A 20499-nucleotide genomic window follows, 5' to 3' on the forward strand; every position below is an offset into this window, starting at 1 on the left:
AATAGCGTCTGTACACAGTGATGATGCCCCCCTAGTCTCCCTTACATTAGTGAGGCTGTCTTAGCCCCCCCCCCAAACAATAAAGTTTTGCCTCTATCATGGTAATAATGCCCACTTTGTGCTCCTATACAGTAACAGCATCCTTGGTAATGCCACAATACACAGAGAAAAAGTAAGCTGCTCACCTACAGATGGGACGAAAAACTGAGTCACTTCTGCCTTCTCTCTCATCCATTCTCCCCTCAGTACAGCGCTTTTAAGGATTCTGTCAAAGCTTTAACATGGCAAAGAGGGGCCAGAAAACTGCACTGTCTGAATACACGTAGTCCTGCCCTTCACCTTCATATTAAACAGTGCAGGTTTCTGCTAGCAGTGCAGGGGTTAATATGTTCACTTGAGAGCTCCTGGAGCTTTCTGGCTCAGCTATCCAGTGTTGGCTACTTCCCTCCGCTATATATACTGGCCTCTGGCAATCAGGGATTTGCCAGTGTTAGTTTCATACTGCCTGGTTCTGGAGATGGAGGTGTTGGTTGTTGGAGCATGTATTTGGAGTGTTGATCCAGTAGACTGTTTCTTGGTGATTTGTCTGTGTGCATATCCTCATTCTATCCAACTTGCTTTTTCTTTCTTTTACCTCCCGTGTGTTCCACTCAGTTGTTCATGAATGTATATTTGTATGATTGTTATTTTTATTCATCCCTGTACGTCTTGCCTTGTCAGTCTGGTTTGTGTATTCTTATACACTACAACTCCCCACTTCCCTGGGTGGGGGACGGGACAGATAAGTGCTGATTTAGGAGCTCAGCAAGGCACGTGGCCCCGGCATCTTCACCATCAAAAGTAATCTAGGGAGCAGGGATAGCTGGGTGCCCCTAGCTTTAGAGATAGAGGAGCCCCTAGCCTCAGGATATCCTGCAATATTACGTGACAAATTTCCTCAATTTTAGTTCCAGTCATTTATGAGTTCTCCCACAGAATGAGCCCCAGTACCTGCCTCATCCTTGCATTCCCAGTGTCCAAGCAGCATCAATGGTTGATGGACCCTGACTCTTCCTGCTGCTGGAGAACAGCTCATTTCATTACTGTATGCAAATGTATGAAAGTTAATAGTGGCACCTGACCGACCGAACCTCCTTGTACCCAGTTCCTGCTAAATTGGTAGCTGATGGTCACTGTCATTTCAGTAAACTTTGCATAAATCACTAGTTCAAGTACACTTTGCCCCATTTCCTGTACTGAAGCCATCATTCACGGATATTCATCTAGGTCAAAACAAGGACTGCCATTTCACTGAGGGATCAGATTACAACTGTCTACGAATGTTTATGGGGAAGAGGAGGAAGCAGCAGAGTGAAAGATAAAGACACAGACACACACAGACCGGTGTTGCTGGTGTTTTATCTCATCCAGGTCTGGATTCACAGCTACACTACTTATTTTTGCAGTATAATGTCCTCCATGTTGCTGCTGCTTTTGAACCTGTGCTATATGGATACAAGAGTGCAAGAATTCTTGATATCTGTGTGTGCTGCATATGGGAGAAATTATAGCATCTGTCTGTACCCACTAAAGACAACAAATAATGAATGAGAGATGGAGTCACCAAAGGGGAAGACTGGTGAAAAATGCAGGACACAAATCATAAAGCCCCTGATTCATCATTACCTTTGATGCCTGGTTTTTGTCTAGTTTTGTGTGCTTTGCTCCTTTTTTTTTTTTTTTTGTTTACACCCAATATTCCATTTTCGCCTTTAGATCTATTCTGTAGGTACTCGCCTGTTTTGTTTTTTTTTTTTTTTTTTACAATTTCAGATGTTTTCGCCTGATTCATTAATTGCAACTTTTTAAAAAGTCAAAAATTTGGTGCAACTCCACTCCAGTCACTCCCCCAGGTGTATTTTTGAGTACACTAGTCTTTTTGGCGCAACAGTTCAAGACAAGAAGAAAGCCCATTTCTTTTACTTTGTGCCAAGTTCATGAGTGGTGTGCGCCATTTTTTCTGAATTTGGCTCTAAAAACGTCAAATAAAACAACAAGGCAAAAAGAAAGGAAAGTGGCTTAAAAACCCCCGCAAACAATGAATCGGGGCCATGGTGACCAGAAATAGTTTGCACACATAAATCAATGAAGCCTTGTGTGAGCGCTTATGAGATTCTATTTTTATTTATACCATTTTGGCATATGTAGGACGTTTTTTAAATGGGAAAATGGGGTGATTTCAACTTTTATATTTTTTTTACATTTTTTAAAATATTAAAACTTTTCTAAAAAAAGGTGTACTTTTATATTTGCTAGGGGACTTAAACCTGCGGTCACTTGATCGCTAATACCATATACTGCAATAACACAATATTGCAGTATACTGTATTGCTAAATTGCAGTTCTCCTATGAATCCCAGTAAATAGGGATTTGCAGGAGGACCAACATTGCAGGAATGGGGGACATCAGCAGACCCCTAGTTGTGACCCCTCTCTTGCACCTTAGCTGTTTAAATGCTGCTGTCAGTGATTGACAGCAGTATTTTAATGGTTAAACAGCAGCGATTGGAGCGATCTCTGGCCTCTGCTGTTGCAGGAAGATCGTTCTTGTTTGGGTGCAAATTTTTTCTAAATGGTGTACGTGGATCATGGATTTTTCAGAAAATCAAAAAGGCTCTTTATTTTTATCTTTAACCCTTTTGCGACTTCCCATCTCAAACGGTCTCATGTTCCACTATAATAATGCAAAATGTGCACAAAAATCCCAGGAGTCATTGATGGAGGAGCCATTGATGAAGCACTCGAAAACATCTGGGAACCTCAAACCTTGCCCACAACAACAAGCATAAAAATCCCCCAACATATAAAAGACATATAAAATAGACTTTTAGATGCTATAAAAGGTGCAAATTAAAAGAAGGATGAAAAATAGCGCAAATGAAAAATAGGCAAAAAAAACAGACAAAAACAGGTGTAAATGCGATAATGAATTGTCTCCTTATTTCTTAAAGACAATCTGTCATTTATCATAAATATGTAATTTGCTTATCTGGAGTAAATGCCGCTGTTCTCCTGATTTTGTTGAAGCTTTTCTTATGTTCCTGCACCTCTCTGTTCCGGAGATATGGCCCTCTCTTATCTGTATGTAAATCCAAGGTTTCTTTGCCAACTGGGTAGGGAAATCAAGAAAAGAAATGAGACCACACCCACTTGTATAATAAGACTAAAATTATATACTGGGAAGAGAGGGCCATATCTCAGGAACGGAGAGTAGCAGGAACAAGAGAAAAACATCTCCAGATTCAGGAGAACAGCGGCATTTATACCAGGAAATCAAAATGACATATTTATGGCAAATGACAGATTCTTTTTAAAGGGCATCTCCTCTATCCCTACTGGCTAGAAGACCTACTTAACAGAAAGCAGAACATACCACGTCCAAGGTCGTGTCCCTGCATTTTCTGCAGGTTCTGGCGCTGAGCCCGCATCCTTCCCTACACATGACATCTGATTTGATCAGCTGTCATGTGCCTCAGCTGCCGGTGGATCCGAGATCCACCGGCAGCTATTAACCAGTTGAATGCCGCTGTCAATCACTGTGTAGCACAAGCGATCGGACGATCGCTGCTTCAAGTCTCCAAAGGAGTCTATTGAAGTCAGTAAAAAGTTAAAAAAAAAAAAAAAAAAGTAAAAAAAATGTAAAACAAAATTAAAAAACAAAAGTTCAAACTCCCCCCCCCCCCCCCCACTTTCGCCCCATTCAAAATAAAACAAACTTGTTTTAAAAAACACACGTATTTGGTATCGCCGCATTCAGAAATGTCCGATATACCAAAATATAAAATAAATTAATGCAATATTTAAACGGTCTAACGAGAAATACAACTGAAAAGCCAAAATTAGGGTTTGTTTTTGGCCGCTGCAACTTTGCAATAAAATGCAAAAACGGGCGATCAAAACATCGTATCTACCCCAAAATGGTATAAAAAAAACATCAGCTCAGTCTACAAAAAATAAGTTATTTACTAGCCGGAGACCCTGAATAATGGCTACGAGTCTTTGGAAAATTGCGCCATTTTATTATTTTTTTATTTTTTTTTACAAACTTTGGATTTTTTTTCACCACTTAACTGAAAAAGAACCTAGATATGTTTGGTATCTGCGAACTCGCAATGACCTGGAGAATCATAATGGCAGGTCAGTTTTAGCATTTAGTGAACATGGTAAATGAAAAACCCCAAAACAATTGTGGAATTGCTGCAGATACACTTCTAAGTAGGAGGGAGGAGCTACAGGCGAAGCTCCTCCCTCCTGTCTATATAGAACCTTATCCGTAGCTGCTGCCGTCTCCATCTCAGAAATGGAGTGTCAGTCTTCACTGAATACAGCGTTTACCTCAGAATTGAGAATTTTGATGACAACTGATCAATTCTGGCAGAGAAAGGAGCAGATTCCTCTTATAAGATCTATTACAAAGTTGATTAATTTCGCTTGCACTATTGATTTATGAAATTATTAAATCGACGGTTACTCTTTAGGGGATGTTCACTAGTAGGATATCCCTTTCTTGATCAAAATGTTTTGCCGCCATGAATTAATAACGCTTATGCTCACCTCCCGTGCCGGTGCCGCTGTGTCTCGCTCTCCCCGGGGCTCCAATACGGTTGTTGTGACACGTGACCCCGCCGTCCAATCGGCGCTGGCGTTACTGTCTCCGCCTTCAGACAAACTGAACATGAAGAGGTAGTCCGGGCTGCAGCCGATCTCTGACTTCCTTTTCCCGCTCAATTCGACAGGAGGTGAGGACAGTGACATCAGCGCTGATTGCTCACGTGTCACAATAATCGCACTGAAGCCCCTAGAGAGAGAGAATGCCGACACTGTGGGAACAACACCGGCACGGGAGGCGAGTATAAACTTCATTATTTTATCGGGGCTAAGCAAGAGGGGGTATGAGGAGAAGTTTTCCAAGTAGTGGACAACTTCTTTACGTGTAATTTCTCCACAGCACTCCCAGAGGTGACATGAAGTATTACACTATTACAATTCAAATCAGTGTGCTGTCTGTGTAATGCCGGACAGGACGGGTCCTCCAGAGAAAGAGACGCTCTTTGTAACCAAAGACAATGAACAGAGGACCCCCCTCTATTTATAGGGTACAGTATATAACATGGGTTTTCCTAAACTGGCCATTTATATTACACTTCTGCCAGACAGAAGGTGACAGATGATTGTTGGGTGCGGAGTGGGTATGTACCCCCAGTCGTACGTTAGCGCCCTTGATTTACTTGTTGACGTCCTCCTATGTAAAGCGCATTTACCTTTATTTTCAGTGTTCTTGGGATCGGGTGTACCCCCCGGTCATACGTTAGCGCCCTCGGTCTTCGCGTTGACGTCCCCCTATGTAAAGCGCATTTACCTTCTTTATTTTCAATGTTCATGGGATCGGGTGTACCCCCCGGTCGTACGTTAGCGCCCTCGGTCTGCTTGTTGACATCCCCCTATGTAAAGCCCATTTACCTTCTTTATATTCAGTGTTGTTGGGATCGGGTGTACCCCGGTCGTACGTTAGCGCCCTCGGTCTACATGTTGACGTCCCCCTATGTAAAGACCATTTACCTCTTTTAGGTTCAGTGTTGTTGGCATCGGGTGTACCCCACAGTCGTACGTTAGTGCCCTTGGTCTACATGTTGACGCCCCCCTATGTAAAGCCCATTTACCACTTTTAGGTTCAGTGTTGTTGGGATCGGATGTACCCCTGGTCGTACATTAGCGCCCTCGGTCTACTCGTTGACGTCCCCTTATGTAAAGTGCATTTACCTTCGTTATTTTCTGTGTTGTTGGGATCAGGTGTACCCCCCGATCGTACGTTAGCGCCCTCGGTCTACGCGTTGATGTCCCCCTATGTAAAGCGCATTTACCGTCTTTATTTTCAGTGTTGGGATCGGTTGTACCCCCCGGTCGTACTTTAGCGCCCTCAGTCTACGTGCTGACGTCCCCCTATGTAAAGCGCACTTACTGTCTTTATTTTCAGTGTTGGGATCAGGTGTACCCCCCGGTCGTACGTTAGCGCCCTCGGTTTACGTGTTGATGTTCCCCTATGTAAAGCGCATTTACCTTCGTTATTTTCAGTGTTGTTGGGATCGGGTGTACCCCCTGGTCGTACGTTAGCGCCCTCGGTCTACGCGTTGATGTCCCCCTATGTAAAGCGCATTTACCTTCGTCATTTTCTGTGTTGGGATCGGGTGTACCCCACAGTCGTACGTTAGCGCCCTCGGTCTACGCGTTGATGTCCCCTTATGTAAAGCGCATTTACCATCTTTATTTTCAGTGTTGGGATCGGGTGTACCCCCCGGTCGTACGTTAGCGCCCTCGGTCTACGCGTTGATGTCCCCCTATATAAAGCGCATTTACCTTCGTCATTTTCTGTGTTGGGATCGGGTGTACCCCACAGTCGTACGTTAGCGCCCTCGGTCTACGCGTTGATGTCCCCCTATGTAAAGCGCATTTACCATCTTTATTTTCAGTGTTGGGATCGGGTGTACCCCCCGGTCGTACGTTAGCGCCCTCGGTCTACGCGTTGATGTCCCCCTATATAAAGCGCATTTACCTTCGTCATTTTCTGTGTTGGGATCGGGTGTACCCCACAGTCGTATGTTAGCGCCCTCGGTCTACGCGCTGACGTCCCCCTATATAAAGCGCATTTACCTTCGTCATTTTCTGTGTTGGGATCGGGTGTACCCCACAGTCGTACCGTCGTTAGCGCCCTCGGTCTACGTGCTGACGTCCCCCTATATAAAGCGCATTTACCTTCGTCATTTTCTGTGTTGTTGGGATCGGGTGTACCCCCCGATCGTACGTTAGCGCCCTTGGTCTACGTGTTGATGTTCCCCTATATAAAGCGCATTTACCTTCATCATTTTCTGTGTTGTTGGGATCGGGTGTACCCCCCGGTCGTACGTTAGCGCCCTCGGTCTACGCGCTGACGTCCCCCTATATAAAGCGCATTTACCATCTTTATTTTCAGTGTTGGGATCGGTTGTACCCCCCGGTCGTACGTTAGCGCCCTTGGTCTACGCGTTGATGTCCCCCTATATAAAGCGCATTTACCATCTTTATTTTCAGTGTTGGGATCGGGTGTACCCCCCGATCGTACGTTAGCGCCCTTGGTCTACGCGTTGATGTCCCCCTATATAAAGCGCATTTACCTTCGTCATTTTCTGTGTTGTTGGGATCGGGTGTACCCCCCGGTCGTACTTTAGCGCCCTCAGTCTACGTGCTGACGTCCCCCTATGTAAAGCGCACTTACTGTCTTTATTTTCAGTGTTGGGATCAGGTGTACCCCCCGATCGTACGTTAGCGCCCTCGGTTTACGTGTTGATGTTCCCCTATATAAAGCGCATTTACCTTCGTCATTTTCTGTGTTGTTGGGATCGGGTGTACCCCCCGATCGTACGTTAGCGCCCTTGGTCTACGCGTTGATGTCCCCCTATATAAAGCGCATTTACCTTCGTCATTTTCTGTGTTGTTGGGATCGGGTGTACCCCCCGGTCGTACGTTAGCGCCCTCGGTCTACGCGCTGACGTCCCCCTATGTAAAGCGCATTTACCATCTTTATTTTCAGTGTTGGGATCGGTTGTACCCCCCGGTCGTACGTTAGCGCCCTCGGTCTACGCGTTGATGTCCCCCTATATAAAGCGCATTTACCTTCGTCATTTTCTGTGTTGGGATCGGGTGTACCCCCCGATCGTACGTTAGCGCCCTCGGTCTACGCGCTGACGTCCCCCTATATAAAGCCCATTTGCCTTCTTTATTTTCAGTGTTGGGATCGGGTGTACCCCCCGGTCGTACGTTAGCGCCCTCGGTCTACGCGCTGACGTCCCCCTATATAAAGCCCATTTGCCTTCTTTATTTTCAGTGTTGGGATCGGGTGTACCCCCCGGTCGTACGTTAGCGCCCTCGGTCTACGCGTTGATGTCCCCCTATATAAAGCGCATTTACCTTCGTCATTTTCAGTGTTGTTGGGATCGGGTGTACCCCACAGTCGTACGTTAGCGCCCTCGGTCTACGCGTTGATGTCCCCCTATGTAAAGCGCATTTACCTTCGTCATTTTCTGTGTTGTTGGGATCGGGTGTACCCCCCGGTCGTACGTTAGCGCCCTCGGTCTACGCGTTGATGTCCCCCTATATAAAGCGCATTTACCTTCGTCATTTTCAGTGTTGTTGGGATCGGGTGTACCCCACAGTCGTACGTTAGCGCCCTCGGTCTACGCGTTGATGTCCCCCTATGTAAAGCGCATTTACCTTCGTCATTTTCTGTGTTGTTGGGATCGGGTGTACCCCCCGATCGTACGTTAGCGCCCTCGGTCTACGCGCTGACGTCCCCCTATATAAAGCCCATTTGCCTTCTTTATTTTCAGTGTTGGGATCGGGTGTACCCCCCGGTCGTACGTTAGCGCCCTCGGTCTACGCGTTGATGTCCCCCTATGTAAAGCGCATTTACCTTCGTCATTTTCAGTGTTGTTGGGATCGGGTGTACCCCACAGTCGTACGTTAGCGCCCTCGGTCTACGCGTTGATGTCCCCCTATGTAAAGCGCATTTACCTTCGTCATTTTCTGTGTTGTTGGGATCGGGTGTACCCCCCGATCGTACGTTAGCGCCCTCGGTCTACGCGCTGACGTCCCCCTATATAAAGCCCATTTGCCTTCTTTATTTTCAGTGTTGGGATCGGGTGTACCCCCCGGTCGTACGTTAGCGCCCTCGGTCTACGCGTTGATGTCCCCCTATATAAAGCGCATTTACCTTCGTCATTTTCAGTGTTGTTGGGATCGGGTGTACCCCACAGTCGTACGTTAGCGCCCTCGGTCTACGCGTTGATGTCCCCCTATGTAAAGCGCATTTACCTTCGTCATTTTCTGTGTTGTTGGGATCGGGTGTACCCCCCGATCGTACGTTAGCGCCCTCGGTCTACGCGCTGACGTCCCCCTATATAAAGCCCATTTGCCTTCTTTATTTTCAGTGTTGGGATCGGGTGTACCCCCCGGTCGTACGTTAGCGCCCTCGGTCTACGCGTTGATGTCCCCCTATGTAAAGCGCATTTACCTTCGTCATTTTCTGTGTTGTTGGGATCGGGTGTACCCCCCGATCGTACGTTAGCGCCCTCGGTCTACGCGTTGATGTCCCCCTATGTAAAGCGCATTTACCTTCGTCATTTTCAGTGTTGTTGGGATCGGGTGTACCCCACAGTCGTACGTTAGCGCCCTCGGTCTACGCGTTGATGTCCCCCTATGTAAAGCGCATTTACCTTCGTCATTTTCTGTGTTGTTGGGATCGGGTGTACCCCCCGATCGTACGTTAGCGCCCTCGGTCTACGCGCTGACGTCCCCCTATATAAAGCCCATTTGCCTTCTTTATTTTCAGTGTTGGGATCGGGTGTACCCCCCGGTCGTACGTTAGCGCCCTCGGTCTACGCGCTGACGTCCCCCTATATAAAGCCCATTTGCCTTCTTTATTTTCAGTGTTGGGATCGGGTGTACCCCCCGGTCGTACGTTAGCGCCCTCGGTCTACGCGTTGATGTCCCCCTATGTAAAGCGCATTTACCTTCGTCATTTTCTGTGTTGTTGGGATCGGGTGTACCCCACAGTCGTACGTTAGCGCCCTCGGTCTACGCGCTGACGTCCCCCTATATAAAGCCCATTTGCCTTCTTTATTTTCAGTGTTGGGATCGGGTGTACCCCCCGGTCGTACGTTAGCGCCCTCGGTCTACGCGTTGATGTCCCCCTATGTAAAGCGCATTTACCTTCGTCATTTTCTGTGTTGTTGGGATCGGTTGTACCCCCCGGTCGTACATTAGCGCCCTCGGTCTACGCGCTGACGTCCCCCTATATAAAGCCCATTTGCCTTCTTTACTTTCAGTGTACACAACCATTTGTGATTCGGATTGTGACTTTCTGCTGTGGAATCACTGAGTCCACCCCTGCAGGGCTCGGTCTCAGCAGCACATGGCCGCTGTGGGCTGGTTCCTACCAGGACCCTCCATTAGGCACAGAGCTGCTGAGCCGCCGGGCGGAGGGTGCGGAGCTGTCACCGCAGCAGGTGTTCCTCCTTCTCCCAGGCTCAAATGCAAATAGAGAGGCAGCAGATTTGACTGACAAATCCAGAAGCCGCAGCTGCTGCTGTGCAGGAGTCGGTGACCGGGAGCCAGGCGGCAGGTGTCGGGGACAGGATGCTTCCATGGAGCTGCTCTCTCGCCCAAACTCCTCGCTGAAGAGCAGCATCATCATCATCATCCTAGGTGAGAGGGATGGATGGGGCTGCTGGCAGGGAAGGCATGCACCAGTACTACCCTGGTGGGGGGGGACTACAAGTTACAGCAATCCTCCTGGCTTGTAGGGTTTATGGCATGCTGGGATTTGTGGTTCTACAATTGCATTAACAATTTGCGCTTGTTATGAATAGGTTTAATATTTTATACAAAGGTGTCCCTAAGGTCATAGGCAAAAGTGCAAATATTCAAGAAATTACATTTATTAACATTTTATTAAATTGGAATATTCAATAACTTCTTCCATATGATTTCCATCATTTTTGATGCATCAACTATATAATAGATCTACTGTATATGCTGCAATTATTTAATCACTTTCTGTTCTAATATCAGAAATATCATCATTGGAGTATTCCAGAAGATATCTTTAGGATAATTGCACGTGTGTATATATATATATATTATGCATTGCTTGTGTCTGTGTATATATATATATATATATATATATATATAATGCATAGATATTGATATGTATATATGAATAATAATTATTTCTTATATTATGCAATTATATTTAGCATATTTAATTATATCTAATATTTTAGATATGGTTATATAATGTATTTTACAATAAATAAATATATTAATTCTAGTACGTAGCCTCCAACCTGTTGCTCACCGGCTGATGCAATACTACAACTCCCAGCATGCTTGTTCCGCTGTTCACTGTCCTGACATGGTGGGAGTTGTAGTTGTGCAATAGTCAAAGAGCAATGGTCTCCAACCTGAGGCTCTACAGTATAATTCATATATATTTCTTTAATAAAAAAAAAAATATAATACAACAATATCTAAAATATTATATATAATTAAATATGCGATACATAATTGCAGGATATAATGAATCATTAATATCTATACAGACAGCAGGGCCCCCGCTGAAGAACAGTATATGGGCCCTTGCTGTCCAATAGACTCTCATAATGCCCAATTTCACTTGCTTTGGAGGTCGCCGTGGCCCCCCACCCTCTCGGGCCCCTGTGTGTCTGCACAGGTTGCACCAATGATATGTCCGCCTCTGTGTGTGTATGTATACATAATATATTCATAATGTTGTGGGAGCAATACCATCTGCAAGCAACAAGCCAAAAAAGCCTCCAAATGCCAAACAAAATACAATGGAAGCAGCTCATCAATAGAAAAAAGGGAAATAAAGTGGATTTTTTTTCACACAGATACATCTGCTTGCTTGAGAAACGCTTCAAATGAGGAACAATGATGAGCGAAGGTGCTGGGATAAAGCGTTATCTGAGCATGCTCGGGGGCTAACCGAGGGTCTTCGGCATGAGACATGCAGCCAAGGAGACTCAAACATGTTTTTCGAGCACGAGGACACACTTTGTTAGCACCTGAGCATGCTCATATAACACCTTGCCCCAGCACATATGCTCAGAGGAATTAGTAAATTGCATGTATCTGTGTGAAAAAAGCCCACTTGTTTCACTCATCTCTAATTTTATTTTTACAAGATAAAATACACACATTATATATATATATATTCTCCTTTTTACTGTGTGTCTTCCTGGGTGCAGTGAAGCTTACATTGTGTTGTGCGTTTCTTCTATTTGTATGGATGTTTTCATTATTGTCCTTGATAATTGTGTGTACGCTTTGTATTAGAATATCAGTGCGTTACTGATTATCACCTATAGTTCTGATGAGGGTCTGTCTTTGACCAGAATCGGGGTCTATGCCCACGCCATGTTCTTTAGGGTGTCATGTTTTTGGTTGTATTTCTCCTTATCGTGTTTTATAGTGGTTCTGTATTCGTTCTAAAGGTCAGATTGGATGTATAAAGGCTTCTGCATGGATGCCATATTTTGGTCTTTAATAATCACCATCATCGGATGTGGCCCGGCGCAGTCTAACATCTGACGAACCTAGGACAAGGGCTGGGGGGAGAGCGGCGTGATGATGGGACGTCACTCCGGGGGGCTGTGATGTAAGTCATCAGGAGAACAGCACTCAACAATTTGAGTGGACACAACAGTCTACAATACATGGATTAAACAAGGAACGATCTAGCCAGAGCCGCCTCTGTAATGACCACATCTGTCACCATCTAACAATGAGCGCCCAGTTACAAATGCTCCTATTGTTTAGTAATCCCCTATATATTATTAAAGACGGTCTTCAATAATGAAGCGGCTACAAGTCTTCCCTTATGTTACACTTTTATTTTCTCTTTACTTTTTTTTTTTTTTTTTAAACTGGGTAAACCATGATTTGGGTCAATCAATTTACTGCAAACGAGAAGCGGGACCGTTTTTCATCAGCGTTCCGAATTTCATCCATTATTGGTTACTTTGCCCATTTTTACCATCAGGGTAGAATCCATTTTTATCATATTCCATCCCATCCCCCAAAAAATAAGATTCCAAGCTTTAACACTAAGAATGGACAGAACGGATTACACCCTGATGGCAGCCATGATCTATCCATTTTTTTAGAATGCATCGGCAAATTTGATCCGTGACTCGGATCAAAAATGGGCAGGTATCCATATAGGGCTGAGTTAGGCTGTGTGCACACGATGCAGATTTGCAGCGGATTTTACCGCGCAGAAACGTTGCATATCCACATTGTGATGTACAGTAGACTTAAAATCAATGAAAAAAAAAAAACGCTGTGCAGACGCTGCTGATTTTTCAGCGCGGTCTTCCTGCTGTACAAAATCCGCAGCATGTTACTAATTTTGTGCGGTTTTCCATCTCCCCTGTCTCCAAATCCGCAGTGGAAAACCGCACAAAAACCGCAGGAAAAATGGTAGAAATCCGCAGGAAAAATGCAGATTTCTTCCATTCTGCGCGGAAAAATCCGCAGGGCCAAAAAGTATGTCTGCACTCAGACTTATAGCTCATTAAGAAATGATTATATATATATATATATATATATATATATATATATATATATATATTGTATATTCATTTTTATTCACTGGTGAATTATTTTTGTACATTATCAAAAACTAAACTTAAATTGTACCAAATGGAAATTCCATGACATTACTTCGTGTGTGGTCAGTAGTCGATGCCCAAAGCCCCAATTACTCATACACCTTCATGGACCTCTGTGGGTGTGATATGGGGGGCACTGGAACATTAGGGTTGTTCTAAATGATTTTCAGCTTCTGAGCGGAGTTGGCCTTTAGCTTATTTCCCATTTCTGTGTTTGTGGCTTGTACTCGGTCTCCGCGTTCACGGCAGAACACAGAAGGATTTTCTTTCATCTAGACCTCCGGTCTGTGTTGACTGTCAACACGAGCTGCTGTGTTTTGGTCTTACCCGACTGGAACGATTAAAACTCACATCTTACATGTTTGTTTGTGCATTCCACAAAGTGGTTGGTCCAGAAAAAAAGAGACATTAATAATCTATTACAAACCCTCATACAACAAATCAGCTAAAGCCTGCCTGACTACAGGGTATCGTTCACTGGGTACCGTAGAGGACCTTCCACAGCATCTCTCCCCACATACTATACTGTTACCATGAGATAAAGATTACACTCTAAGGGCTCATACTCACATGTGAGAAACTCGGACGAGTCTCGCACCTCAATACCCGGCGCCGCCGGCACTCGGGACCGGAGCATTCAGCTGCATGTACAGTGCTTTGTAAAAGTATTCGGCCCCCTGGAACTCTTCATCCTTTTCCCACATATCATGCTTCAAACATAAAGATATCAAATGTAAATTTTTGGTGAAAAATCAGCAACAAGTGGGACACAATTGTGAAGTTGAACAAAATTTATTGGTTATTTTAAATTTTTGTAGAAAGTCAAAAACTGAAAAGTGGGGCGTGCAATATTATTCGGCCCCTTTACTTTCAGTGCAGCACACTCACTCCAGAAGTTCTTTGTGGATCTGTGAATGATCCAATGTTGTCCTAAATGACTAATGATGATAAATATAATCCACCTGTGTGTAATCAGGTCTCCGTATAAATGCACCTGCTCTGTGATAGTCTCAGGGTTCTGTTTGAAGCACAGAGAGCATCATGAAGACCAAGGAACACAACAGGCAGGTCCGTGATACTGTTGTGGAGAAATTTAAAGCCGGATTTGGATACAAAATGATTTCCAAAACTTTATCTCCTCCACAATCAGCTGGCAGCTCAAGCAGTGACCAGAACAGGAATTCTACGCTCCATCACAATGTTTAATGGCAGCTGAATACGGCAGCTATGCACCTAATTAAATAATGGAGCTGATCTGTAGTATCCGAGAGCACCCACTAAAAAATATAATCAAACATTTCCAGGAGGAGTAATGGAGGAACCGTACAATGCAGAGTACTAAGAAAAGAGGATCCAGAGCTTTTATTATAAAGGGAATTCCAGACACGTCTTGAGAGCCCAAGGATCGTCTTTAAGTAGATGTGGTGCTCATCTTTTATCGGTATCCTACAGGAGAGGTTACATTATAATCCCATTCGGTTCGTTATTTGTCATTGCCGTATTACCTCATTAACTGTAATGGCAACAAAATGACATTTTCATCTCTGTAAATATTACTCAATGTGTCTGTGTACGGGAGATGTCCCAGGTCTATTGCATGGCGTACTGAGGAGCCACACCCCATGTAATGACTGCTTGGGCTCCTACTACTAGATTTACGAGTTCTCCATAATAGGATGGGCTTCATTTAAAGGGGGATTTCAGACACAAAAACAAATTGATTACCTACTTTTAAAGGGGTTATCCAGGACTTATCCTTGTGATAGGTCATCAATATCAGATTGGTGAGGGTTTGACACTGATCAACAGGTTCCAGCTCCTGTGGCAGCCGAATGTACGGGGTACTGCACCGCTCTCTACACAGCATAGTGTCTGTTCTTAGGTACTGCAGCTCAGTTCCCATTCACTTCAACAGTAGCTAAGTTGCAGTACCCAAAATGGTCACTACAATATGGAGCTATGCTATTTCGGCTGTGGGTCCTTTCAGCCTTGGAGGGAGCTGCAAATAGCTGATCGGTGGGGTGCCGGATGAGCTGTAAGAGTAGATTATCAACATCTAAGACTTGGACAACCCCTTAAAGACTGTGGACACCCTGTCAATTGTTTAGAGGGGCACAGCTTTTCTAAACAACGTTTTGGAGGTCCGCTGGACATGAGAATTGTGGCGTTGAATTGCGACAGGACATCTGATTATTAATGGGGCCATGTAGCGTTGCTATCTTCCGTGGCTACAAAGCGCCTGTCACAAAAAATTCATACCTTGTTGGACTTCTGGTTGAAAGATATACAGTATGCAACTTATACCCCAGTAACTTTAATGAGAGTTATGCAACTTGCCTAAGAATTGCTGCCATGCACAGCGCTAGCCTGAGCCTAAGGCGTCTTAGAATTAAAAAAAAAAGTTGGGAATAAAGGGAGAGTCCTTGAAGTTATATTTGTTTCTTAGAAAGCTGGGTGACAACTAAGATAAAACCAGGGCGGCTCCCGTGGAGGTTGTCAACAAGTCTCTCTAGAGTCTTGGATGCCTTATACATCAGCAACTGTAAAGTTGGCTTGAGGAGGAGGCTCAGAAGTAGAGTTGAGCAAAATAGATTTTCAGGACCCCGTTACACATTGGGAGTCCATGGCCGCCAGACCCGAGACCTCCGAATCTCCTCCTATTTCATCGTGTGTCTTCTGATTAGTAGACCTAGCTCAATGTTGTGCTTGAGTTGCACCACAATGATGACGTTGCATCGGGCCGATTAATCAGAAGAGGCAAAGAAGGAGGTTCCAGTGGTCACGGACTACCTATGTAGACCAGGACCCTGCATTTCTTTTTTTTTTTTTTTTCTTCGGTTCTTCTCTTCCGAGAAGTAAGTCAGGTCTAAATACGAAGTTTCTGAGCTTCACCTCTATGTCCTATTTTTTTGTGTGTAGTTTTGTATACTATATATAATCCATGTTGACATTTACTGTTTCGACCTCTCAAAGGGCAAAATGGATTCTACTTTTTGCTTCTTCTTCCCGGTAACAAGAAAAGTAATTTTTCATATTGTGCACTTTTGCTTTAGTTTTTATAGGCCTTTTTTTATTTATTTATTTTTTTAGCCAAAATAAAACGTGGAGCCTAAAAGGAGGAAACAAACTAAAAAGTGAGACGTTATAGTGGTGTAAGGAGATAGACCGGACCGTGTGTACCTGCATACCGAGTCCGGAACTGAAAGGGCTGCATCCTCTGTTCCCGGGGGGAAGCCTGAGGGGAGCGGACCATCCCCTGAAGCCTGGGGGAAGCCCTAGGGAGACGGAGCTTCCTGCTGACAGGAGGGGGCGGGGAGAGCCAGAAAATGGCGTGCAGCAGCAGGGGGATAAAAGGAAAAAGCACGCGAAGGACTGCAGTTTGGCGCCGGCAAGGAACAGCGCAGAGAGCAGCGCGCAGAGTGGTGAGCAGCATGCTCTGCATCCCCCACCTGAGGACTGACTTGGTGAAGGCTGGATGGAAGGAGCCCCCATCGTCAGTAGAGCAGAGCTGTGTCAGCAGAGAGTGTCGTCCAGAACAGAGCCGTGCCAGCAGAGCCGTGCCAGCAGAAAGAGCCGTGCCAGCAGTGAGGGCCGTACGGAGCAGAGCCGTGCAGAGCCCTGCACTCAGAACGGAGCCGAGCAGAGTGTCGCAGTAGACCAAAAGAGGAGTGCTCTGACCGGGAGTACCAGCACCAGGCAGACCAGCATCGCCCGCCGCCAACAGCGGGGACCGTTGATAGCGGGACGTGCGGTATGTGTCCAGTGAGAGCCAGAGAGTACCAGGTGCTGTACACGACCTGACCGTGAGTACCTCACACGCGCTGCCTAAGAGAGACCACATAGGGCTGACACTTGCACCCTGACGTGGACAAAGAATAGTTGTCCTGACCTTTGTGACCTCACTACATCAGTTAAGACGGTTAAGGAGCCACGATGGGCTCGTACCGGTCTGTGGCCCGTGCCTTTAATAGCCACAGTATATGGACAAGGGGCAGTGGACGGTATAGGAGACCAACCACTGTTACCGCTATGTCATCAGAGGTCATTCTCGCAAAGCACACCTGGGAGCGAAACTTGCCGGCAGCGCCACTGAGGACTCCGGGAGCCGACAGGGTAAGTATATCCCTATTTTTTATTTTAATTCTATTTTTTGCAGGAAAATGGTACCCAGGGCATTGAGGACAGTTTCCTAGCCTCCAGACCCTGGGTACCATCCACACATGGAGCGCACATTACGCATGGTGGGCATAGTCACATGCGTAAAGTGAGCGTTTCAATGCAATCTCATGGCAGCGGAATCGCCCCGATTCCGCATAATTAATGGACATGCTGCGGATTTTTCCGCTATGCGATTCCACTGCGGAAAAATCCGCAGCATTGGCACAGCAACTGCAGATTCCCATAGGATTGCATGGGATGCGTTTTGTTAGCGCTTTTTAAGCCTTTCCACTGAGGCGCAAATGCTTAAAAAAACGCAACGTGGGCACACAGCCTTCCACTGGCATGACGTTACAGAATATTCACATGGCAGACGTTAGAGAGATGTTGAAGATTTTTTATTCGGATCCTTGGAGACGCAGTACCTGCAAAGTTAATTCTCAGTCACACCGTGCGGGTAATTTCCTTGCTGGAAATTGATCTGCTGTGAGGATTTTTTTTAATCAGCAGCATGTCAATATGTGTTGCCAAGAAATTGCAGTATTATTTTAAAGCATCCCTACTGACTTCAGAGGCAAAGCAAAAATCTGCAATGAAACCAGTCTAGAATAATAAAAATAACAAACCATGCTGCTCATTACTAACCTCTGCTGCTGATATCTCTGCTCCTGGATAGGATGCAACACGGGTCTAGGTGAATCCCAGGATGAACCAGAATTGATCTTAAAATACTACATAAAGCGGAGGAATCATTGGGAGTGGTATCTTCATTTCTTTCTAATTTCTTCAAAAAGGATGTGACTGGCTAGTTCGCATGGAGATTGGCAGCAAAATCTTGTACATAGGGGCAGTATTATAGTAGTTATATTCTTGTACATAGGGGCAGTATTATAGTAGTTATTTTCTTGTACATAGGGGCAGTATTATAGTAGTTATATTCTTGTACATAGGGGCAGTATTATAGTAGTTATTTTCTTGTACATAGGGGCAGTATTATAGTAGTTATATTCTTGTATATAGGAGCAGTATTATAGTAGTTATATTCTTGTACATAGGGGGCAGTATTATAGTAGTTATATTCTTGTATATAGGGGCAGTATTATAGTAGTTATATTCTTGTACATAGGGGCAGTATTATAGTAGTTATATTCCTGTACATAGGGAGCAGTATTATAGTAGTTATATTCTTGTACATAGGGGCAGTATTATAGTAGTTATATTCTTGTACATAGGGGGCAGTATTATAGTTCTCATATTCTTGTACATAGGGGGCAGTATTATAGTAATATTCTTGTACATAGGGGCAGTATTATAGTAGTTATATTCTTGTACATAGGGGCAGTATTATAGTAGTTATATTCTTGAACATAGGGGCAGTATTATAGTAGTTATATCCTTGTACATAGGGGCAGTATTATAGTAGTTATATTCTTGTACATAGGGAGCAGTATTATAGTAGTTATATTCTTGTACATAGGGGCAGTATTATAGTAGTTATATTCTTGTACATAGGGGGCAGTATTATAGTTCTCATATTCTTGTACATAGGGGACAGTATTATAGTAATATTCTTGTACATAGGGGCAGTATTATAGTAGTTATATTCTTGTACATAGGGGCAGTATTATAGTAGTTATATTCTTGAACATAGGGGCAGTATTATAGTAGTTATATCCTTGTACATAGGGGCAGTATTATAGTAGTTATATTCTTGTACATAGAGGCAGTATTATAGTAGTTATATTCTTGTATATAGGGGGCAGTATTATAGTAGTTTATATTCTTGTACATAGGGGCAGTATTATAGTAGTTTTATTCTTGTGCATAGGAACAGTATTATAGTAGTTATATTCTTGTACATAGGGGCAGTATTATAGTAGTTATATTCTTGTACATAGGGGCAGTATTATAGTAGTTTTATTCTTGTGCATAGGAACAGTATTATAGTAGTTATATTCTTGTACATAGGAGCAGTATTATAGTAGTTATATTCTTGTACATAGGGGCAGTATTATAGTAGTTATATTCTTGTACATAGCGGTAGTATTATAGTAGTTATATTCTTGTATATAGGGGGCAGTATTATAGTAGTTTATATTCTTGTACATAGGGGCAGTATTATAGTAGTTTTATTCTTGTACATAGGAGCAGTATTATAGTAGTTATATTCTTGTACATAGGGGCAGTATTATAGTAGTTATATTCTTGTATATAGGAGCAGTATTATAGTAGTTATATTCTTGTACATAGGGGGCAGTATTATAGTAGTTATATTCTTGTATATAGGGGCAGTATTATAGTAGTTATATTCTTGTACATAGGGGCAGTATTATAGTAGTTATATTCTTGTATATAGGGGCAGTATTATAGTAGTTATATTCTTGTACATAGGGAGCAGTATTATAGTAGTTATATTCTTGTACATAGGGGCAGTATTATAGTAGTTATATTCTTGTACATAGGGGGCAGTATTATAGTTCTCATATTCTTGTACATAGGAGACAGTATTATAGTAATATTCTTGTACATAGGGGCAGTATTATATTAGTTATATTCTTGTACATAGGGGCAGTATTATAGTAGTTTTATTCTTGTACATAGGAGCAGTATTATAGTAGTTATATTCTTGTACATAGGGGGCAGTATTATAGTTCTCATATTCTTGTACATAGGGGGCAGTATTATAGTAGCTATATTCTTGTACATAGGGGACAGTATTATAGTAATATTCTTGTACATAGGGGCAGTATTATAGTAGTTTATATTCTTGTACATAGGGGCAGTATTATAGTAGTTTTATTCTTGTACATAGGAGCAGTATTATAGTAGTTATATTCTTGTACATAGGAGCAGTATTATAGTAGTTATATTCTTGTACACAGGAGCAGTATTATAGTAGTTATATTCTTGTACATAGGGGCAGTATTATAGTAGTTATATTCTTGTACATAGGAGGCAGTATTATAGTAGTTATATTCTTGTACATAGGGGCAGTATTATAGTAGTTATATTCTTGTACATAGGGGCAGTATTATAGTAGTTTTATTCTTGTACATATGGGCAGTATTATAGTAGT

General features: G+C 43.7%; 1 protein-coding gene across 1 annotated transcript in view; it reads left to right on the forward strand.

The window, feature by feature from the left end:
* The first annotated feature begins 10012 nt into the window (after window positions 1-10012).
* HEPACAM2 (HEPACAM family member 2) overlaps window positions 10013-20499 on the forward strand; it is a 107665-nt gene continuing 97178 nt past the window's right edge. Inside the window, exon 1 of the mRNA XM_073582035.1 lies at window positions 10013-10275. Coding sequence (XP_073438136.1) covers window positions 10215-10275 — 61 coding nt within the window. The 5' untranslated portion in view covers window positions 10013-10214. The remainder of the gene's footprint in view (window positions 10276-20499) is intronic.

This window comes from Dendrobates tinctorius, unplaced genomic scaffold (genome assembly GCF_039654945.1).
Source record: "Dendrobates tinctorius isolate UK_male_01 unplaced genomic scaffold, ASM3965494v1 ptg000070l, whole genome shotgun sequence".
NCBI classification, from domain to species: Eukaryota; Metazoa; Chordata; class Amphibia; order Anura; family Dendrobatidae; genus Dendrobates; species Dendrobates tinctorius.